This window comes from Populus nigra, chromosome 17, assembly GCF_951802175.1.
Source record: "Populus nigra chromosome 17, ddPopNigr1.1, whole genome shotgun sequence".
Taxonomy (NCBI): Eukaryota; Viridiplantae; Streptophyta; class Magnoliopsida; order Malpighiales; family Salicaceae; genus Populus; species Populus nigra.
The window spans coordinates 8,107,978-8,132,714 of NC_084868.1; the positions used below are offsets into that span (position 1 = coordinate 8,107,978).

The 24,737-nt window shown below is 33.1% G+C and overlaps 3 protein-coding genes across 3 annotated transcripts; 2 read left to right on the forward strand and 1 right to left on the reverse strand.

Annotated features, from left to right (window-relative positions):
• The first annotated feature begins 218 nt into the window (after positions 1–218).
• LOC133677135 (UDP-glucuronic acid decarboxylase 1-like) lies at positions 219–4,726 on the forward strand. The gene is given in 7 exon segments (XM_062098970.1): positions 219–1,079; positions 1,149–1,293; positions 1,382–1,461; positions 3,136–3,219; positions 3,339–3,413; positions 3,742–3,834; positions 4,058–4,726. Coding segments are annotated over 7 exon segments (1,359 nt in total). The 5' UTR covers positions 219–404; the 3' UTR covers positions 4,265–4,726.
• A 5,256-nt stretch (positions 4,727–9,982) lies between these two features.
• Positions 9,983–12,226, forward strand: LOC133677134 (protein SODIUM POTASSIUM ROOT DEFECTIVE 2-like). The gene is made up of 4 exons (XM_062098969.1): positions 9,983–10,098; positions 10,425–11,098; positions 11,227–11,302; positions 11,769–12,226. Exons 2-4 carry the CDS (start codon positions 10,475–10,477, stop codon positions 11,912–11,914), a joined length of 846 nt encoding a protein of 281 aa, XP_061954953.1. The 5' UTR covers positions 9,983–10,098; positions 10,425–10,474; the 3' UTR covers positions 11,915–12,226.
• Positions 12,227–22,450: 10,224 nt separating this feature from the next.
• LOC133677550 (uncharacterized) lies at positions 22,451–23,248 on the reverse strand. The gene has a single exon (XM_062099630.1). The coding sequence runs from the start codon at positions 23,246–23,248 to the stop codon at positions 22,451–22,453; it is 798 nt and encodes a 265-aa protein (XP_061955614.1).
• Between the last annotated feature and the right edge of the window lie 1,489 nt (positions 23,249–24,737).

Genomic DNA, 24,737 nt, shown 5'->3' on the forward strand with positions numbered 1-24,737 from the left:
AGTGTTACAACAGAATAAAAATAAAAAATTATAATAAATATACCAAGTATAAAACAAAAACTCAAAAATTACATATTTGTTACCGCTACAGTAAAAAAAACTAAAAAATTTCAACCATGTTATTTTCACGGTGAAAGAGGTTTCCTTGTATAATAATAAAAATGAGATTATGTAGAATTCGAACCTTTGGCATGTTCTTTTAGCTCAGAACAGTTAAAACTTTTTATCAACGGAAAAACAAACATTCCATTTCATCCAGCATGATAAAAAACATGGCGGTCCTCCTCTTGGCTTCCCCAAGAATAGAAGAAGAAACCACTGATGCTTCAACCCAACACAACTAGTCCTCTCTTCTTCTTCTTCCGTCTCCAAAACTTTGAAAACAAGAAATCCCAATTCCCACGATGATGAAACAATTACACAAACAAACAAGCGTAAATCACAGGAGAGACGAAGAAATCCCAACTTCCCAATCTTACTCTCCTAAAATGCTTAAACACCCCAGATCTCTCCCTAGATCCATTAATTATCTCTTCAAAGAACAGCGCCTTCTTTTCATTCTTGTTGGCATTTTAATTGGTTCTACTTTCTTCATTTTTCAGCCTACTCTCTCCCGCCTTAACCCTTCTGATCCAACCACCCATTCTTCTCTCTCCTCTTCAATTTACCATCGCAACCAAGATTCCTCCTCTGGGTCCTCCAGATTTTTCTCTAAGAGGACGTTTCCAGGCCGCGTCCCAGCTGGGATCGGCCGGAAGAATTTGCGTATCGTGGTTACCGGTGGGGCTGGATTTGTTGGGAGTCATTTGGTGGATAAATTGATTTCGCGGGGTGATGAGGTTATTGTGATTGATAATTTTTTTACAGGAAGGAAAGAGAATCTGGTTCATTTGTTTGGGAATCCGAGGTTTGAATTAATTAGACATGATGTCGTTGAGCCTATTTTGTTAGAAGTTGATCAGATCTATCACTTGGCTTGTCCTGCTTCGCCAGTTCATTATAAATATAACCCAGTCAAGACTATTATATCCTTTTTATGAAGTTGTTACGCTTTCTTAATTGTCATTAATGTTAATTATGTGTGTGTGATTCGTGTGTTTTTGTTTTGGAATTCTTGGATCCTTGACTGTGAATTGTTTGCTTACAAGACTAATGTGATGGGCACGCTTAATATGTTGGGTTTGGCGAAGAGGGTAGGGGCGAGGTTTTTGCTAACCAGTACGAGTGAGGTTTATGGAGATCCGCTTGAGCATCCGCAGAAGGAGACATATTGGGGAAATGTGAATCCAATAGGTCAGATGCTAGTTAGAAACATCTGTTTGTTTCATTAATGCAACAACGTACTGTTTTTATTGATAGGGTGTGCTTTGGAATTCGTTAGGTGAGAGGAGTTGCTATGATGAAGGAAAACGGACGGCAGAAACACTAGCCATGGATTATCACCGAGGTGCAGATGTCGAGGTAATTGTGTTTGATATATTACTAGACTGCAAGGTGCAAGCTATAATGACACGCTTATTTTGTTATTAGGATCTTTGGCTGTATAAAATTTGCATGATGTTGTTTGTATATCAGTGGTTTTACTCGGGGCTTCTCAATAGATCTGCTCCTTTCAGATGATGAATGCAATTCTACAGGATCATGCACCGTCAAAAATTACTGGTTGTTGTTGAAATGGCAGTCATTAAATGTTAAGCTTTTATTTGTATATTCAATAAGTTGATGCATGTGTGTTCTAGACAATCAATTCTGTAGACAATAAAGTGTGAACTGAGTTGGAGCTACCTTGTATATCTGGTAAAATAGAGTTTATTATTGATTAGTCTCTCCTTTTGAGCGTACAGTATTTGAGAATGGCCTGCAATCAACAAGCCAATTCCTTGATTTGTTGCATGGCTTTGACTTCTTTGAGGGCCTAAATAATTCGATTTGGCTCATTATGTTTCATGGAAGTGTTTTCATTTGAAAGAAATCACGTAATGTACTTGTGTAGAAAGCAATATAATGGTCTGCTATTTTAATGTTGGAAAGAACATGGTTTTCAGGCATGATTTTATTCATTGTTCTTCTGGAAATAACTGCAAATGTTCAACATGAATCTAATGTCTTTCCAAAAGTATCTGCTATAGTTACTTCAAAAATGCACTCAACACTGCTTAGATTGGTCACTTGTCTTCGGAAAAATATTGGAATACAATGTGAATGAATAAAAGTAATTAATTTTTCATGGAGTTGTCAGGCATAATGGTATCCTTTCTTCTGACAGTTTCAGCATTCTACCAGTCCATCTGTGTTACTTCCTTTATAATTGTTGATTTGTTTGGGTAGGTTGAAGGGATGGGGCAGGGCAGGGGGGATTTTCTTCTTATCCACTTGAATTTGCTTGTTCAAAATGTTATCAATTTAATTTGACGTGGTGTGCCTGATGTCCACATCCTACAATGTTTAAATGGTTGCATGAAACTGGAAACTGACAACACCACCCTTCCTTTTGGCACTGTTAAACTATTGGTCCAAGTTTCACCCATTTCTATTTTATGCAAAGTCCTCAAAGCTTGACATTTATCTTCACTTCTTCAAAGATTAGTTGGCTTGATCAGCTGCTCCTGGGCTTTGCCACATGTAGAAAAGGGATGGGTGATATAAGCCTGGTTTTAAGTTAATATCATTACCGATTGAAATAAATGAAATTTGCTTATAGAAATATGTTGTTTAACTTGAAGACTAGTAAACTTGATGAACTACCCATAGCCTTTGTGTGGGCAGTAAAGGATGGGTTGGATTGGCCCAGGTCTTTGGTGAAAATAGCTACTATTGAAATAAATGAATTTAGTTTATAGAAAATGATGAATAGTTGCAGCGATATATACCATTCATTGTCTCCTCTGTTGCAGCAGCTTGGGTTCAAAAGAAGCTTGTACCCATTTTTTTCTCATAACAACTGGTGAATTTCTCCAATTATTTGATACTGGGAATGCAACACTTTAAAGCCTTATGTCATCTGTGTTGATATGATATCAGCCTTTTTGTGTTGTCTGTGTTGCCTATTTTTCTATCCTGCAATGGCTGCTCTTGCATATACGTGCTTAGTTAACTGGCGGGAAATGGGCTAATGATGGCTCTTTCCATTTGCAGGTGCGTATTGCTCGCATATTTAATACATATGGGCCTCGCATGTGTTTGGATGATGGACGTGTTGTCAGTAATTTCGTTGCTCAGGTATTATTCTCCTTTTTCAGGCAGTGATGTCGGCAATAGACTGCCATTTGAATTTTGGAATATCTAAATAAAGTTTTGCTTTCTATAAGTTTTTTTAACTAGTTGAGCAATGTTTGCAGGTCATTCGCAAACAGCCAATGACTGTTTATGGGGATGGGAAACAAACTAGGAGCTTCCAATATGTTTCTGACCTGGTATGACTTTATTATCCACATTTCCATTTTACTGCCAGCATCTAAAATTTCATGAAAGCTGTATGGCCTTTGAGATCCTTTATCTCAATGCAAACTACTCAAAACACATTTGTAGTTGCAATTCATGGCCACTAATCAGGGAAGTGGTTGCATAAGGCTTTGGAAAAGAAGGTGCTAGAATTGATGAATTCTATTTTTTTAAAGAACTGAATAGAGAATAATTGCAAATGCAGAGAATATCTTGAACATTAAATATGTTTTAGGATTCCTGTTTAGGTTTTAGAAGGTTAACATGATAAAGTATGTTAAAAGCCTTTTCCATTGACAGGTTGATGGGCTGGTGGCTCTAATGGAAGGCGAGCATGTGGGACCTTTCAACCTTGGCAACCCAGGAGAGTTCACTATGCTTGAGCTTGCAGAGGTTTGTCTTCCTTCAAATTTTATAGTTTTCTTATTTTTAAATAGACACAGATTCCTTTTCCGAGTGCCTCAATCACCTTATCTTGGTGAGATTCAAAACAAGGCTATTAGTTTAGAATTGCTTGCTCCCAAGTGTGTGTGCATGGGGAGATAGAGATAGAGATAGTGAAAGATGGAAACTCCTAGTTGATGTTGGCACTTAATTTTTCCACCGTATTATGAAGGTTGTTAAGGAGACCATTGATTCAAGTGCAACAATAGAATTCAAACCCAACACTGCTGATGATCCACATAAGAGGAAACCTGATATAAGCAAAGCGAAGGAGCTGCTGAATTGGGAGCCAAGAATTTCTTTGAGAGAAGGATTGCCTCTCATGGTGAATGATTTCCGGAATCGCATTTTGAATGGAGATGAAGGGAAAGGGCTTTAAATAAAATGATCGGCAGAACTACGATGTATAGTGTCAAGACCTTGTCAATATCTTGATTCATTTAGTGGCTGTCTTCCGTAATCCATGTTTGCATGGAATTTATAGCAAGGTGCCACTTCAGCTGGAAGATATACGTGTTCGTCGTTCCTGGTACTTATTAGCACAAAATCAAAATATCAGTGTAGTTTTTCCCTTGCAATGTTTTAAATACCGTGTCTTAGCTTGTATTAAAAAAAATTCTGAAGTTTTGGTGTGGAAAACATAGCGATGAAGGAATACATATCGTGTCATAACTGGGCCTTCTCTCCTCATGTGAAACTGCTGCTCTCTTTCTGAGCCAGTCTAGATATGGTGCAGGCCCTGAATATTGCTACACAAGCCCTCTGTTTTTGTAAAATTTATATCAAAGAAAGTTTAATTTATTTTTCCAAAGTTAAATAAAGTTGAATTTATTTAATTGAAGTCAATGCATTTATTAATATAAATAAATTAATCAAATCTTGAATTAATTATTTAATAAGGTGATAGTCTTTAAATGGAGTGAAAGGTGTTTTATTTAAGCTACGTGGAGCTTTTGTTCTAATTTTTAATGTGTTAACAATTTATATATAAAAATAAAAAAAAAAGATCAAACAGCAAATTCGTGAACCACGAAGAATAAATTAGACATGCTTATAAAGCAACATAAGAGATTAAACTAGCATGTCAATGAAAAAATATTAATGAATTAAATAAATTAAATAATACTGTACAAATTACATAATATAACAAAATGAGATGAATATAACTAATGCATTTCAATATTAAGTCTAGATGATTTTCAATAAACTAACTGACTTTCTTTCTACATGAAGAAAATTGAATAACCACATAAAAGGAAATAAAAGGAAAATAATTTTAAAAATACTTTCTTTTTATTTTTTAATAAATCAACAAAAACCTTTATATATAAAGGCTTTTAAAGTGAAGAAGAGTCTTTATTATAAATATATATTTTGAAAGAGAAGAAACAATTTTTTATTAATATGATTTAAATTTTTATTATTGGATTTTTTTTCAAGTTTAACTGAGATTAACCTACAAATAATTTTAGATATATTAATATTCCATGTGATGTATCATGATTTATAAGTAGTTTCACAAATATTTTTTTGTTGACCCGAACCAAATTTAACGAGCCTAAATATTTTTGAAGGGAAAAAAAAAGAGAACATATGCTCAAGAAATGTGTTAGGGCCCAATCACCCAACATGTCGCTAAAGCCTGGAACCTATTGGCCTAAGCAGTGTGTTTGGGTTTATTTTGGGCGCCAATCAAGCCCAACCGCATAATCCAAACCCAAAACTTTGAGCTTGATTTTTTGGGAACCCATGTAAGTTCCTCAATATTTTTTACCTACCAAATACATTTTATTATGAATCCTATGTCCTTTACACCATTAGTTGTACAACAATCCTCTTATGGTTACATCTCTCCATCTCATTAATACATTTGAGTGAATACAACTCTTAACTAACAATATTAATTTATAAGGATAAAATTACTCTTTAGTTTCTCTACTCAATAATAATAAGAAAACAATATTTATGAGCTATAAATACCTCATGAATCACCAAGATAAAAAGAAGACAATCTGTCTAGTATCTATATATTTACATATATATTTTTAGAGTCTCTCTCTAAAATATTGTTGCACTCTCTCTATAAAAATACTTACTTAAACATCTGTGAGTCCGTACATCTACTAAAAGAGATCTTTTGCAAGTACTTGGCTTCCCACACTAAGCTACCACCCATCTTGGCAAATGAGAAAATATCATATTGCAAAAATTAAGTGATTAACCTATTATCTAACCACATAAGCTTTATTCTCATGCACTTTGGATTTTGAAAAATCATCAATTAGCGTCGTCTATGGAAAACTGATAAAAAAAGTCACCATTTTCTTTCTAAAACTTATTTTTGACATTTCCAAACCATTTCATAGCAGATAACCAAGACACACCCAGGTCGGGACGCATGACAGATTTACTTGTTAAAGCGAGCATTTCTACTTAGCCAGACATCCAATAACTTATTAATCAAGTACAGCTCCTCACCTAGGCCGTGTTGGCAACCCAAGGGAAACAAGTAAGCCTTGCCACCCAATAAAGTCATAGCACCTTTAGCAACATAACGCCCTAACTCCATTTCCACTAGCCGCTTCCAGCACTTATAGATAATAACACTACCATAAGGAGTTTGGACAGAATGACCTCTAGGAGAGTATTTTACCTCAATGCTCATTAAGTCGCTTTAGGAGTTGCTCAAGCCATCATAATACCCTCGGGTAGAGTGGGAACTCTAGATGTGTTCCCCCTAACAACCATAGGATGGACACCATTTACCGATCTCATCATTCCATACCAAGACTCCCCGAGCTCTCTAAAGCCTAACATATAAATGATCAAGAGACAACCTATATTTGAGCATATCTAGGAGAATTTTTGTAGCCATCATCAAGTGAGGGGTTCTCCCTTGTCCAAATAAGTATTGAACACTCAAATTTCTCAGGACTATATTTCCATAAAAATAAGCTTGGTCAACTATGATGGTCTTGCTAACTTAAGGGAGCATGTGCAAATCATGCGTAATAGCTTGGAACTGGTTACCCAGAATAATAGTGTGATGTGTATGATCCTTTCCGTAACCTTCATAGGGTTTGTCCACACCTAGTACAATAATTTAGCCATTCTCTATTAGAGATTTCAATGGCCTCTACACCAAACTAGTGGCATGTTTTAGCACCAATATACCTGCTAAGAGAAGATCAATGAAGCTATTAAATGTTACCTAGCTAGAGGGTGAGTCCACGTGGGCATACTTAAAAAGGTTTAATAAGGAGATATTCATGGTGGAAGAGTTACTTGAGTTAATAACTTTAGATGCCTAGGTAAGTAGAGTAAAAGACCACATTTTGTGGAGAAAGCTTTACGTCTTGCCAAACAAAAGCTTGTTAAATGAGAAACAAATATTGAAAAATTATATATGAATGGAGAAGGCAAGTGTGTTACGACATGAACTTTTTCATTTTTATAAAGACAATCAATATAAAGGACATTCCAAGCAGAATTATTCTCATAGTGAAAATGAAAGCTTAAGGAAGAATTAGGAAGAACTAGCCCATGTGTGCTTGGTGTATCCTAAAGGTTTACTACACCTAAAATGGGGTGACTCATTCAAAGTTATTAGGATAGTCAAGACAAACGCTTACCACCTTTAGGACATGGAAGGAGAAAGTCTTCTTTGTACTAGAAACTCAGAACACCTTATGATGCATATCCTCGATAAAAATGTAAGTTTATTTCTCAAATAAAAATATTGTATCTTTGACATATATTTTCTATCTATAGCTCTCCAATGTAATCTCGAACTAGCATGACTATCTAGTGAGGCTCTCAAACATCACATTTTAGAATGGATAGGCTCGACCTATAAAGCTATGGTCCACTTAACGGAGATGGACTTACTTTGATCAATAGATAAATCAACGATTAGAAAAACACAACAATACCTTAGTAAATAGATAAATAAACAAATAAATAATACATTTTACTTTAGATAGGGTGTACTAGGAGTAATATTATCCTTTCTATACACAACTAGTCTCTTTATCTAGATTCTAAAGATTAGTTAGGGTTTCTAGTGATCAAAATACTAGGTAGCGACTCTAAATCTTTTTACTTGATAAAAGACAAGAATTTCTTATTCTTTCCACCCTCACCCGAATACCTCAATTTGGAAAGATGATCGCTGCGACACTGTATACGTGCGACAAGGATTATTAACTTCCAATTAAATAGAGTTCAAATTTATAGTAACCCTCCACTTCTCAGTTGACATAACCTTATACAATGCCTTCTTCAAAGGTATATATGACTTACATGTTGATCTTCTATCTTTTAAAGTAATATATGGTAGGATTCATCTATCGAAGATACCACCAAGCTCACTATCCGGATTCATCTCCTCTTGCATATTCAAGCCATCATAATCAGCCACAAGAACACCTCTATCATCCTTAAAGTCACTGATATGCTCCATGTTTTCATATATTTGAATTGGAGAGACACAATTCCCATCCTAAATAATAATCATTATATGCTTCTCTTTTATTAAACATGTTTGCGTTGCATTATTATTGAGGACATCGTGTGAGTATTGTTGACCAGTGAATGAGGAGCCTCCTTTAGGTCAAGTTTTATGAAGAGTTTCAAAAGTTGATTTAGTCTAATTCAGTTGACGCGGTCATACTTGAGGAGATTAGTAAATCAATCTAAAATTTATTTGACCCAACTAAACCCGAGTGAAGTCCAACCATGATAAATTCAAAGGTTTTTTTTTTTTTAATGAAAAGGACATTTCAATCTTTTAAGATACATCTAGGGTGATTCGCCAACCTATAGTTGATTTGCAAATCCATAAACCAAGTTTTATTTGGAGTCATGTTCTAGACCGAGTTTAATAATTTTGTAGAACTAACATGTCAAACATCAGCCCATTTACAAATTTCAGCTGTTTTTATGCTTATATATCTTCTTTAGATTTATTTTGCTTTTTGGACCACTTCGAAATTCTATCAACTTGGGCCTTTGATTATGGAAATTGGCTTGGACTTAAGGATCTTGTAGGCTTGCTTGTAGTAGAGGGAGGGAGGGGTAAATAAATGCGATCCCAAGGTTAACACTAACAAGTCCTTGGGAGGCACGAAACCTATAATCCCAAGGTCTCGTGCTTAAACAATGACCTAAAATTGTCCATGGACCATCAACATCAAGTTCTTGTAGATACAAACACCACACCACCCCCACCCCCCCCCCCCCCCCCCCCCCCCACATTTTTTTTTCAAGAAAATATTCCTTCGATATAATTATAGGCCAGCCCAAGTCATTAGCTGTTGCTGTCTACCGTTGCCCTGTCCCATTCGACCCTTGTGCTGTTCCTTCTCGAATATTGAATTCATAGACAACTTCTTGCCCAACTATTTATTAATTAACCATTAAAACTGTAGGCCATACATTAATTTACACCCCTAAAATTGTCTTGTTTAAGCCATAATATTACATTCAAGACAATGTATTTTATGGAAATTTCCTCTGAGATCTTTGCTAATCTAAGCTTAGAGATTTCAGTGGGCTCCATATGATTTTACAGACAAGATTCTTCTGAGATTAAAGAATAATGGATTGGAAATCATCTGGCCTTGTTAATCCTCTTGTTAACTTTGAATTCTTGTTAAAATTACTCTGCGTCTAACACAGTAACCAAGAAGGATGATTTTGTGGGAGGAAATTGTACATAACATTGTCGAACTTGATATATTTTACTAAAAAGAGAAAATCGCCCAGTTCATATCATTTTCACCCATTAAAATCTGGGAAAAGAGGTGGTTGCATCTCATTTTCATCCATTAAAGATCACTGTTTTCCGGTTGTCCTCCAAGTAAAAGAAATGCTGCAGCGGCAGCGGCAGCAGCAGCAGCGGCAGCAGCGGCAGCGGCAGCAGCAGCAGCAGCAGCAGCCCATGTGCAATTTTCTTCGTGCCTTTTACAGTTTACAATTACAATGGGGTTAATTATCTAGCAAATTAATGCAGTCCTATAATGCCGTTAGGCTTGGACTCTAGCTCGTATGGCTGTGCCGTGGGCCCTTTATGTCAATGTCAAAACTACTGGAGGCACAAGCATGTCTGTCATGGACCATTTCCAAACTTACTAGTAGTGGCTGTGATCTGTATCTGCTGCATGAATCATTTTTCTCTACTCAAGATGTTATGGGTTGAACTTTCAACTTTCTGTAAGCATTTCCTGCTTGATTAAGAGATCTCATCTTCATCAACCAAAAAAATATAAAAACTCATCACATACCAATCATTAGACACTTCGTGCTGTGGCAACTGGTTAAGATCGAGTTGCAAGCGTAGAAACTTCTCCACTTGATCCGTACTTCTTTATTAGATAATAAATCCCGTAGTGAAATTGTGATATTCTTCATTCAGTACTCTTCCTCTCTAATCCAAATTGTTCAAGTTGTTCAAGCATAATTGAAGGCATAACGAACAACCTTCTTTAAGAAGTTCTTCTCACTCTCTCACTCTTTCTATCGCTCTCTCTGAAATGCAGATTCTCTAAATTTCTAGCTAGCAAGGTCACACTCTTGTCAACTTCCGAAGATGAAGAAAATAGATATGTTTTGTGCATCTCAAGCTTCAACAGCAATACGCATGAGCATGGATCGGCCTTCTTCCTCCTCCTCCACCATTCAGCCCGGTGGCCCAACCATTGATCGCTGCAACCCCGTCATCAGAGACCAAAAAAGAATCTCAAGAACTCTCCCTTTAGTTCCTTGTACTTCTCAACCACCACCCATCAACCCCGTCCCTTATCAGCTACTTCACAAGAGCCAAAAAAGCACTTCAAAGAATAAAGCCAGTGATCAAAACAGCAACAAGAAGTCGAACTCTACAAAACCAAAACCCAAACCAAATGATCAAAAGAACAAGAAAATCTCTTTTAAGTCAGCTGATATTGATGATGATGATAAGAAGAGTGCTGCTTCTCTTAATGTTCCAAAAGATATTGTTAGAAAGAGCTGGGCTAAGCCTGGGGGTTCTATTATTGCCTCTCCTGGCTCGTCTAGAAATCTTTTGGGTGACGCAGCTTTCGTTGATGGGATACCAGACTATGATCCAGTTTCAGCACAGCTAGTTCCTGTTGAACCCAACATGAGTACTCAAGCTTTAAGTAAAGAGGAATCTGCCGCTTCGAGACCATCTTCATCTTCAAGTCCGAATCAGGTTTGCACTTAACTTTGGTTGAGATGTTTTAGTTACTAAGATCAGCAAGTAGTGCAATTCTTCATATTTATGGTTCCAAGGATTTACAGTCAAATTCGTCGGTGTAATTACTTATATTCTGATTTCAGGTAGTGGTTTTGAGAGTATCATTACACTGCAAAGGTTGCGAGGGAAAAGTGAGGAAACATCTGTCCAGAATGGAAGGTATGAACATGTAACACGACTTTATGCCATCCAACTTTATCTCACCCTTGTCTCTCTCGCTCTCTCTTTCAAACGTTATTATTACCCAGGAAGTGTTCCAAGTCTCTATATCCTGTCTTCTTCCAAATACACCTTCGTTTTCATTTACGTATTTGGCAAAACTAATTAAAGAAATGGAGAGAGAGAGAGAGAGAGAGAGAGAGAGGCGTCATTAATTTGACATAACTTATCAAAAGTAACCTGTTTCAAACAAATTCTATATGAGGTCATCTGCTGATGAATCAAAAACCAGCCAAGGATTGTGTCTTTCATTCAGTCAATTCAACTTTCATGCTTTTAGCTGGATTCCAAGATTAATTATGGCTGTTAGAATGCCAACATCGGCCAATAATGATGCTAATAGTGAATCTTTTGTCCTAAGTTACTCAAATGAATTGATCTAAAGCATTGGTCTGTGTACCCGCAGGTGTGACATCTTTCAACATAGACTTTGCAGCGAAGAAGGTGACTGTTGTAGGGGATGTGACCCCATTACGCGTCCTGGCGAGTGTGTCAAAGATCAAAAGTGCTCAATTATGGACGTCTACGACCCCTCCTGCTGGCTCAAATTAACACAGAGAAGTGAACAAGAAATAATATACACTTAATATTGGGCGATTAATCTAAGCTAATTAAGTGTGATTAGGTGCTTAATTTAGTGTAAATGCAGGCTTAGCATGAGTGGCTGGACCCGAATCTTTGTCTCTTAGAAGTTAGTAAGGATCAGATTAGGAGTGGTCATCTGGTTCACTTCTCGACTAACAATCTGGGACCTAATTTGTTCCTGTGTGGTCGAAAGAAGGAGTGCAGTTTTTAAATTAGGCAATGTTGGAATAAATTAAAGACTTTTTAGCTACGCTCATAAAGCAGTGGCCCATTTTTAAATCCAGTTTCCCATGATTTTGTTTCTATTGCAAGGACGTTACGCTTCCCAGTGATATTCACTGAAAGTTGTCTCAGAATACACACACACACTATATAGGCGACGCGCCACGCCGTGGCCGATTTATTTTTGTTTCAATATAAAACAAATATTAAGATGATGTAAATGTTCTTTAAAAAATAAAAAAAAATCTAAAATTTTAGTTATTATCTCAGAAAAGTTTAATAAATTTAATTAATTTAATAATATGATTAAAAAACAAGAAACAATGAAAAAAATCAACAATGATTCAATATAAAAAATAAATTTTTGCTAATATTATAAAAATACATCTTTACTACGTTCTTAAAACGTCTTAATTATCTTATTTATTAATAAAGTAAAAATTAACATGTCGAATGAGAAAATCGAAAAGAAAATAATTTAAAAAAAACAAAAATAAATTAACTCGAGTCCATTTAAGCCATCACAACAAATCTATAACTTAGTCGTGACACTAGAATAACCTTATGAAAAGCAAATTAAATAAAATTATAAAACTTAATTCTTAAACTAACCTAATATCGAGGGGTAAAATTGAAAAACAAATCATAAAAAAGTTAGAGTCAACCTTTTGAACCTACTGAATCTATGACTTTAGACATGACTTCATGATAACTCCATATAAAAAAAAGTTAAAAAAAAATAAAACATATCGATTTTCAATAAACTCAACGTTAAACGATAAAATTAAAAGAAATTAAATTTTTAAAAGAATCTTAAAAAGAACGAAGCCAACTTATCTAATCTTCAAAACTCGTGATACAATCATGAGGCCGAATAATAGCATATAAGGCAAGCCTGAAAAAATAATAATGTCAAATTTTCAACCAAACAAAATAATTAGGGATAAAATTAAAAAAATTAAATTAAACAAACAAAAAGAAAAAAAATATAGATTTGAAAAGAAAAGAGATTAAATTTGATACAAAAATAAAATAAAATAAAATCATAAGAGATGAAATTGAAAACAATTTCAATCAAGAAAATAATAAGAAAAAATATAAATAACAATTAAAAAATAAAAACCAAACTTGATATAAAAATAAAAAAATCAATGAATAGAATTAAAAGCAAATTCTACAAAAAAAAATTCAAGACCCAATTCATTGCAATAAAAAAAATTATAACCTGTTTTAATTCAATAAGCAAATAACTAGATTTCTGTGTTGTTTTGCAATGCTCAGTGTTTTTATCGAGGAGAGAAAATAAAAAAAAAAGAAAGAAAAAACATGTTCCTGATGCTAAATCGTCGCTTATATGGTACCACGCGTCCAACCAGCTGACGAGAGTGGCAAGGTGCATTGAACAACTCCTTCGAATTTTGTACGGCGGTGTTAACATTTTTCACGGTGGTGCATGCGCCAGCAAAGGGCATGGGGCGATGCCCACTTGCGCACACACCAACCAATACATACATACATACATACATATATATATATATATATATATATATATATATATATATGCTACTGGAGATATTCATTTACACAAATGAATTCATGCATCCAACAATGATTGAGCTATATTGTGGGATTTGCTTTGAGAGGATTAAGTGACTGTGTGATATTTATGAGTAGTGCTGCCAAACCAAAAAGGACATTTGTCTAGTCGCTCTACTGCTACAGTAAGAAAAACCACTTGACGCTCTAATGGAGTAACTTCCATGTGACCATTAATGATCCAACAAAAAGCTGTAATAAATCAAAAAAAAAAAAACCTCATTTTCTCTCTCCATGAGCTAATCACTTAAGCTTCTGCTAGCAGCGGGCCAGTGACATGATGGACCTTTTTCCGGCAAAACCAGCCACAGACTCTTCGGTCTCCGATGGCTCCTCCACCACTTACATAGCCCCTCTCCTTTTCGTTGAAAATCCTACACTCCCAGTCCCTCCCTCCCTCCCTTGGAGCATCGTGTCTTGAACAGAATTTTTCATGTCTTGAACTATTAAATAAATATATAATTTTTTTTTAAAATTAATTATTAACTTATGTATATGAATTTTTGAAGTTAACAGAATTCAAATACACTACCCAAAATATTAAAAAATAAAATTAAAAGTACATAAAATTAAAGTGAAAGTAAAAATAAACCCACTATTAAAGATACATCTTTCGATGTTTTGTGAAATATAATTCATCTATAATCAAATCTGAATCGATATTGTAACAACTCCTCAACCAGGATAAAATAACAATCTCATGTCAACTGAAAAACAAAGTAATTAAATTTTCTCCTTTCTCAATTTCTCATTCCTTCACTTGATTCTTCTTTAGATTAGTGTTTTATAGGTTAGACTTTGTAAGTTTAAAAGGTTATTCTCTCACTTTTTTTAATTTTTTTTTTGGATTTTTTTTATATTTTCCCCTTACTTTTCTCTCTTTCTCTCTCGCATTTTCTTTTCTTTCTTTGCCTATTATGTTTCTGCTTAGTCAGCAACATATAAAAGGAAAGAAGAACTAATTTTTTTTATTTTTTAATGGCAAATAACTATTTTACTCTTAATGAGTCATTTTGTTTTTATTTGACGATCTTTTTTTTTTTTGTTAACACTGCCAAGCTCCGTTCATCCTAAAATTTTAACCAGATTTTATTCAATATATTTTAACATTCCTCGTAAAACTGGTTAAATTATGTTTTTTTTATCAAAATTTTGAATTTATCCAAAAATTCTGAAATTTTAACCCAAGATAAAACATCATATTAGAAAACTTCACATAAAGTTTCAGAATTTTTTTGATAACTCAATCAAAAATTATGAATTTTATTTACATAAAATTAATCAAAAAATATTAATAAAATCTTAACTTGAGCTATAGCTCACCCAAGCTTTTACCATGCCTCCGCAAAACAATCTCCATGTCCAAAAAAATAGAAAAGCTAAATGAAACTAACCTTATGTTAAACAAACCTCATTAGCAACTTTAACGTACATGTAACCCATCACTTTGAGTCTGATAAACAAAGCAAAGGCAAAAAAGAGAGGCCAAAACCCATATAGGTTTTTTCTTTTATAGAAACAAAAGCAAAGAGTTTTAATAGTAAACTACGATCTCAAGAAGAAATACTTGATACCTAGTTGAGATTCCAAGATTTGCAAAACAAGAGTACAAGCACAACTACAAATGATGTTTCTCAAAGATAAACATGGCCAGAATAATGAATGACGGAGAAGGGGTGATGGAGAAGGAGAGAGGCAAAGAGAAGACTTGATATATATTTGTTGATAATCGGACGTGAAGGGTATTGTGGTGAGATGGGGAGATGGGGAGAGACAAAAAAAAAAAACAAAAAAAAAAAAAACGAAGGAAAGAAGTGAAGAAAAACCATGAGATAGATTTTCATGTCTTATGGGTAAATTTAGCAAGAATCCAGACAAAGTCTATAAGCAGATATTAGTGGGGTCGGGGAGACATGATTAATTCAAATAAAATATTTTGTTAAAAAAACGAAAACACTATAATTATTTATTTAAATAGATATTTTAGACATAAAATAATAATATATTACAACACTAGATAGATATATCTTTCATGTTCTTTTTTAAATAGAGATCCACTGCAAAACTGGTTTTAGAATATATTTATTTTAATTTCTTCAATGAAATATGTTTCTGTCTCTTCTAACCTAAAACACTAATCAAACATAATTTAATAAAATTTTATATTTATTGATAATGATAAGTAAGTTAAAAAATACTTTACTTATTTACCATCAAATGTCACGTGACATGAAAAAAATAACCAATATTTATTATGTGTAGTTTTGTAAAACTTTTTTTTATTAATAAACACATATGAAGAAAAAAATCATTCTTATATGAACTTAATTTAATTTTAAAAATATGATATGATATTATTAGTTAAAATATAAAAAATAATAATGTCACATAATTTATTTGCAGTGCTGAAACAATGATACTGTAGCAATTACGTGGGAATGATCGATGATAACAGTAATGATAATGTAGCAGTATTGACATGAATGTAATAGCTATAATGGTGTATGGTAATATTAATTAGTAGTGATTGTGTTTTTATCAATAAATAGTGATAATTTCAGTGGTTGATAATGATTTGATAAACACTACTAGAAAATTGTGAAATACAAATAGAAATATTATTGAAAACAATACCATAAGTAAATTATAGTGATATTTATCAACAAATCATGACATCGCTATTTCCTGTCGGTATTCACTGACAAAAATTTTATGTTAATGAATACCGAGGGAATTAGAGTTGGAAATCAAATAATAAAAAATAGAAAAATAGCATGTCATTATTACAAATAAAATTACCAATGAAATATAAAGTCTCTAATACCTAATAGCAATACTTAAGTTATAACATAATAGACGACTCCTCATCTCCCTCTCTCTCATTTCTTGTTCTTGTTCTTTCTTTTTATTATGTAGAAAACAACACATAACACCCTCGTCCTCTTTATTTTGTCACAAATTAAGATCTAATCATCACAAATCCGACCACTCCAACACCTAGTCTGTGAGTATCACAATAATGCCTTTACTTTAACAAATAGTGGTAAATCATTTTTTTTAACTGTCACCGGAAGTTCTTGACAACCGATCACAAGTACTGAAAGAATGGAAAGGACTTCTTTATAGGTAGATTTGAAAGAGATCTTATATTGTTGGTACCATTGGGTGAAAAATTATATGATGTAGTCCCGCAGTATGAGAGCATTGTGTTTAGTTTCAATCTGATAAGCAGGAGTTTCTTGGTTTTGGTGTGACCTATAATTGGGGAACACATAATATTTTTTTGGAGCTTTTTTATTAGAAGACTAATCTTCTCCGTCTCAATCTGGATGTTAGATATATAAAAAAGAACGTGTTTGAAAATATTTTTAATGTAATGATGGACGTAAAAGGGAAGACAAAGAACAACTTGAAGGCTATAATGGATATACCTTTGTTTTTTCACCATAAAACTATGGAGTTAGTTTATGATGGATCACGGGATACAAAACCCCAAGCCAATTTCATCTTAAACTAGAATGCACAGTTACTTGTATACCAATGGCTTAAGAATCTGTGTTTTCCTGGTGGATATGCTTCGAACATATTTAGATTGATGAATTTAGAGGATGACATATTGTATGGAATAAAGATTCATATGACTGCCACATGTTTATATAAACACTAATTCCACTTGCTTTCTAGGATTTATCGATTAATGGGATATGGAATACACTCACAGAGATTAGATATTTTTTTAGAGATATATTCTCTAACAAATTCCATACCTAATACATAAAGAAGCTTGAAAAAAATATCATCTAGATAATTTACAAACTTGAGATGATATTCCCTCCATCCTTCTTTAACTCGATAGAGTATCTACTTATACATTTACTATTTGAGGCAAAAGTTAAAGACCCTCTCAGTATAGATGGATGTATCCATTTAAGAGGTTAAGGATTATACTTACATCATAATTAAATTTCTATTTTTTAAATAAAATTTTAAGGCATTCATTTAATTCTATGAAGATATGTGTTCAACCTTAAAAAAACAGTTAAAAACAAAGTGCATGTTGAGACATTGATATGTGAGGCTTATATTGTTGAAGAGATTTTAACATTTGTCTCGTACTATTTTAAGTCATACTTGAGAACAAGAATTAACCACGTTCCAAAACATGATGGCGGTGTGGAAGTGCTTTCAAATGAGAATTTGTCAATATTTTCCAATAATTGATGACATTTACTAAAAAATTATAGCGAAGGAAAGATATTTGACATAAATTAAATTTAGACATGCATATAATTATGTAATATTTAAATGCGATGAATTGAGACCTTTTATTTAATAAGTATAATATTAAAAGACATTTTTAAACAATTCTTCTTTTATACTCTCAAAAACTAATAGATTGTACGTAATATCGTCACTTTTTACTATCTCAAAATGCACATTTAGCTGAATCTTAAATTTTTCAATTACAAGATGAACAATTTACCACGTGGTTTAGAACATATATAAGCACTGCTTAATAATTTTTATCTCTCGTAATACTTAATTTCATTACACATTTCTCTTTAATTATTAATGGTTGTAATCCTATACTAGGTTTATCAATTGGAAAAAAATATTAGTGGTAGTTTGAATTTACTATGTTTGAGTCCTGAAAAAAAGGTCAAGTGTTATAACAAATATTTTGTCAATAGATATGTCTTTCATACTGAAGAGTATGGTCAAGGTAGAAAGACCTATAATAATGAATTTCATGTTAAGGGATCAACTTTTAATGAGTTTGAAGTTGATTATTATGAGAAGTTAGAAGAGATGATTGAAATGCAATATCATAGAGTCCTTTTGTTTCAATGTGTTCCTCTTATTTTTAGTGTGTTCCTCTTGTTTTTATTGATTGTTACTTTCTTACTGTGTTTAGTTTGCTGGTTTAAGAAAAAATTGTTGGGTTAAAAATGCTAACTTTGTAGTCAACCACAAGTCCACAACTATTTTAAGACTCCTTCTTATCTTTAGGATAACCAAAGTTTAGGCCTAACAAATGTTTGGCCTATGAATTACAATAATAGCTTTGAAGTATTTTTTTCTTCTTTTTTTTTTTAGATATTCCAATTTAAAAACAAGTTAAGACTTTTTAAGTTGGGGAAATGAATCTAAGTTTCTTTTTGTTGTTTTTGTAACAATTCATAATAAATGATGGCTTGATTTCTAAATCTAGATCTTTAATTCAAACAAGTGTTCAACTGTTATATCTATTATTGGTGTTGTTTCTTTAAATTTGTTCTTTAATTTTGTGCCATTTAGTAATGGATAATTTGAGAGTTATCCTTCCATGACATTATATTTGTTTTGAGTTACTTCTAAATTTAGGCAATTAAGGTTTGTGCATGAATGTGTTTGAAAAAGTAAAAAATGGGTGAATATTGATTAGTTTTAGGTTAGATAACATGGTTTGAAAAAAATATGGTTAGTTTCAAAATGCGAGTCACTTAGTTCGTTGGGATGAATATAGAGCATAAAATGAGAAAATGAAGAGCGACAATCAAATTTTATGGTTTTCTTTTTAAAATATTAGTCATAAATAAAATCAATTGGTTTATGGTTTTATTCATTGATGCGTATTTGCAGGTAATAAAATTTTAGGTAGTCTTATATACAGGGGAGGTGCTGCCAATTTTTTTTTTTAAATAGAATATAATGATAATGTTATTACCTTTTTCATGCTTTCATTTGTTTAGATGATGAAGAGAAGGTCATTAGTGAGTAATACGAATAGGAGCGCTACTGGTTTTTCTAGCAATATGTCTAATGATCATGAGTCGTTAGGAGCAAACTATGACCAGGAACCCTCTCTTAACACATGCTTTTCGAGTGCAAGACTGCCGTATAGAGAGGTTGTCCCTTCTAAGCATGATGTATACACTAGGAAGTTTTTTTACTCTGTGGAAGCCCGACCACATCATATAAGTTTGTTTTTCTTTCATTCATGATTAAAAAATAAATAACAATGGATAGTTTTTGAATAATTAATTTCAATGAACAAATAAAATTTCAGGTTTAAAAATGTGGAGGGTACTCGCATGATAACATCTACGATAAAAGTGTAGATGAAAGTGCCCTTGTTTCAGTAAAGTTAGGTTTCTGAAAATCCTAAATGGAAGCCTATGATTAATGTTTGGTTCAAAAAGTTCAAAGTTAGTGTGTGTGTGTATATATATATATATATATATATATATATATATATATATATTATTGAATTCCATCAATCTATTAATTATAATAAACTAATTATTTTATAAAATTAACGTGCAAGGAAAACTTTTACTGGGAGGAGGATGTGGGAAAATCACAGCGTTATTAGTTAAGACTGAATTAAAAATGTGATTTTTTTTAATGTTCAAATTTTATTTTTCATTATCTTAACTGATAATTTATTTATGTACCAGTTGCATGATTTATGTTATAAGGCATAAAAAAAATCAAAGAAATATATATAAAAAAAGAAGGTGGGAAGAGGTGGCCATGTGGAGGGATTTTAGACCTCCACACATCTTAGAGGCTATATGGGATGCTTATTCCAATATGTGATGTCTAAGCATTTCTAGCGGTGGTCACAATTTGGTGTGGAGAACCGAAACAAAGAGATTCATGGTTCAATTAACATGCACACCAGTGAATCCATTCCATTCATTTCATATGCAAAATGGATGATAAGACTCTGTTTTATTACATATATTTTTTTAAATATTGTATTATATGAAAATGTTTAAATAATAGTAGATTCCTTTTACAAGCTAAGGTTTTTGGATGCGATCCAAGATCAATAGAGCTTTTTGTTGAAATTCACATGCAAAATGAGGACTGTTGGAAACATGTGCAATAGCTCGTGGATAACTGAGCTCAAAAGTTCAAGGTAAGTTAGATTTCAACAATTTTTTTCTTAAGTTATTATTTTTTAAAAGAAATTTGTTGAGTTGTTTTTTTTTTCCCAGGAAACATATAACACCCAATTCTAGAAGAGATACGGGGATGATCTTTCTATCCATCTAGAACTCGGTCTTGATTTATAGTTGGAGGCTGGATCGTCCGATGGACTCGATAGAAATAAGATTTACAATATCTTAAACATTACGATCAAGGATATGCAGACATGTCGTAGTGTAGCGATCATTGGTTCCTTATAATCGGGTTCAAGGTAACAATATTCTATTGTCCAGATGATTATACAAGGACAAGTTCATGCTCAAACAACTTGACTTAGTGTTGAGATAACCCAATTTAGATCTGAGACGACGACTTAAAGGATAAAGTAAATGTTCTTGAGTAGTCGTTGTCAACCTTCACTGGTATATGTGGTCTATCTCATCGCCCATTTGATTTTGACAAAGATTCGCGTCTACCTCCTCCTTCTCCTTCAGCTTTTGTCCGCTAGATAAATTATATTCAATAATATTTTTAAATTAATAATAAAATTTTGGTTTTATATTTTAGTTTTATTCTTTTATATATTTTTTCTTCTTTTGTTTATTTTATTTTTTAAAAATATTAAATACAATATTGACAGAATTATCGATGAAATTTTAATCACAAACATAATGATCGACAAACTAATCCCTCGAAAAGTTTCAGAGAGTTAGAAAAAATTACAGGACTTTGCTACTAATAATTACATATGAATTTAGTGGCGAAATAAGTTTATTGGAAAGTTCCATAGAGCTCAAAAAATTACAAGACTTGCGATTTTTAGATGTAAATCTACGATGGTTTAATTTCATTGGTTATATGCATTTGATTACCGATGAAGTTACCAACAGTTTATTTTGTTAGTAATATGTCATATTTCTCAATGAAATTACCGAAGGAATAATGCCGATAAATTTTTTTGTTTGGTGTTCTTTTTTCATTTATAAATCCATAAATAATTATATTACTAATAGAATGATTGACAAAATATAAATCACTGATGATATGTTTTCCGACGATCAGTTACTCTTCATGATTCTATCAATAAAGTTTTATTTCAATATAATCAATGTTTAAGTACTAACAAAATATTCAGTTGGTATTATACAATACATTGGTAGTGAAAAGTGTCTAATGAATTAATGACAAAAAAATATTTTCATTATATATTTGAGTGGTTATAGAGATAATGATTGGTGAAAGAGGTGGATTTAATGATAATGATGATAATATTAAAGGATTTGATGATAAAGAAGAAACGATGAAATTGATGGTTAATTTTTGTATAATGATAAATAATGGTTGCTTTTATTGCAGTGGAGGATGATACTAGTGGTGTGATGGTTGTTAATGTGGCGACATGAGGATGAAAATATATAAATAAATAAAAAACAATTTTTAAGGAAAAAAGAACTTGTTCACCTCGTTATACTACTAAATAGTGAAATTATCCCTTCCCTTCCTTCAACAATGACCTAGAATTTTCCATTGATGAAAACACTTTCAAGTAATTAAGGTGCTAATTAATGCAACTCGTAAACAAACAACAAGCTAGTCGCTTTCGCATCATCAAACTGTATAGATAGAAAGAAAATTGCTAGCCATCTTAGTAGCTATAACAATGTTGCAAGCAAGGATTCATTAAATAAAGCTAAAACGCAAATCTAAAGAAAAAACTAATAAGGCTTCTCCATCCAGTGGTTGCGGAGAAGGTCCAATGGTAATTCCCTACGTAGAAAACTTCATATCAAACGATCTATCTAACTGGTTACAAAGATCTACGTAAGTAAGATAAAGAACTCGATCTTTAGCACCTGTTCTATGATTCATGGTGTGTTTGCAAAAATATTTCAACGCCTTTAGCTGGCAGCACCCAAGCATTTGCCCCAACAGCAAAAATAACCAATTAATGGACCTCTTCTTGGAGATAATTGGCTTCAAGCAGTTTCTTTTATCACAGAAACTGCAATCAGGAAGGGTTGGGTTCAGCCAAACTGATGGCGCTCGATCATGCATGGTGTCCTTGTTTGCAGAAATAAAAGATGCGACTTCCATGAATTTCTGTTGCAAATCATATTCAATTTCATACTGTCTATCGCATTTTTTGCACTGCATTTGACCGGAAATAATGGTTAGTCCGTTGGCTAGCAGATATTCAAGGCTATGTACTGCGGCACGTCTAGTAGTAGCCCATGGATACGGTGCCGGTATGGTGTCACTTTTTCCTTCCCTTAAAATCTTAGAGGGAGACTTGCGGATGTGAGAATGCAGTTGCCCAATGACAGCTTCTTGATGAGATGGGTTAGCAGGGGTCTGCATATGGAGAATGTGTGGCGGTGGTGGAGGCGGTTTCACTGGTGGAAACAACTGCGATATTGGAAGCGTCGGTGGTTGACCTAACATTAGTTGTGATGATGATTGCGATAATGGCTGTGACCTAGATCCAGTAGAGAGCGAGAGCTTAAGCAACTCTTCATCATCTGCTATGATTTTTTGTTCTCTTAGAAGTGAAAAATTATTCTCCATCTATTACGCAAAATATAGAGCAAAAGATCTTAGACACAAGAGATGCAAGAATTTGTCAAGTAAAACTTGAGGGAAGACAAGAAACTGTTGAGGATAATTTATAGAAATTACAGGAGAAGACAAGTTGAACAACGGAAGACAAAAGGTAGCGTTTTGAAATACAATTCTATTGCGAATAGGATCCTATTTCGAATATTTTTTGGTACATCTTACTTGAAATTTGAAGAAACTGGTAATTAATATAATAATTATCCGATTAGGGGATTTTATTTATCTCTTAAACTAAATGAGTTTCCTAACGATTTTTGAGTTATCTACAGCTGTAAATATTCTTCCATGAATTAAAAAACCTTCAACAAATTAAATACATGTTTTAAAAATATTAGTAGCACCGATGCTGGTCTAGCTCGGAGTCCACGAGAAAGGAACAGTACTGCCTGTAACCTGTCTTGGAATTTATAATTTGGGCGAGGCAGCAGCTATGCATGGATGATCTCCTGTGAAGATTAATATTCTTGTATCAAATAAATCACGCATGAAAATTTTATGGGGAATTTTATGGGATAATTGACGAGCTAGCTGCATGCTTCCCCCTCATTAAAAGTTTCCATAACTCGTCGAGGGACCCTGCCACTTGCAAATCTTATTCCATATTTGATTTCCGTGACGCTTAATCTTACCATTCAGCGAAGAAGAGGCCGAACGCATAGAAAAGTGGCTTCAATTTTATGAATAATCTCCATTGGAAGCAGCAGATGATAAGAAAGGATGCATTGCCACTGATTTAAAGCAAAAACAAACGACGATACTGGCCTATCCAAACACATTGTTCTACGCTCAAGCAAAAATATCCGGTAAATTCGTTGCTAATAAAAAAATATTGTTACTGATAGATTTACTGATAGAAAAAACGCATAAAAAAAATTATCTGTTTTATTTTATCGGTATTTCCTTCAAAAAAATACCGTATGTAATTCCATCGGTAATTATTTAAAAATATTAAAAAATCCATTTTTTGAAATTATAAAATAATTAAATTAATATAAATCAACAGTCTATAATACTTAAAACGCTCGGAAAAAAGAAAAAAAAATCATATGAAAAAAATCGTACAACAATATTCATTCAATTATTAAGAACAAAAACAATTAAAAATAAAATAAAAAAACAAATATAGTGAAAAAAAACATGAAAAAAAATCTCACCTTAATGTGGTTGCAACATGCAAGTGAAGCTAAGAAGAGAAAAAAATCGTAAAGTATATTAATTAAAAAAAAGCTAATAAGAAAAAAGAAAGGAGAAGAATACATACCTGAGCATGGAAGAGAAGAGAAGGAGTTGAAGAGAGAAAAGAAGAGAAAGAAATGGATATTGATGTTTTTTACATATGAGAAAGAAAAAGAAGAAGAAGAAAGGAGCCCTGTCTGTTGTGAAATTAGGGATTCTAAGCTTTATATTGGGACGTTTTACCAACGGTTTTACTGACGGG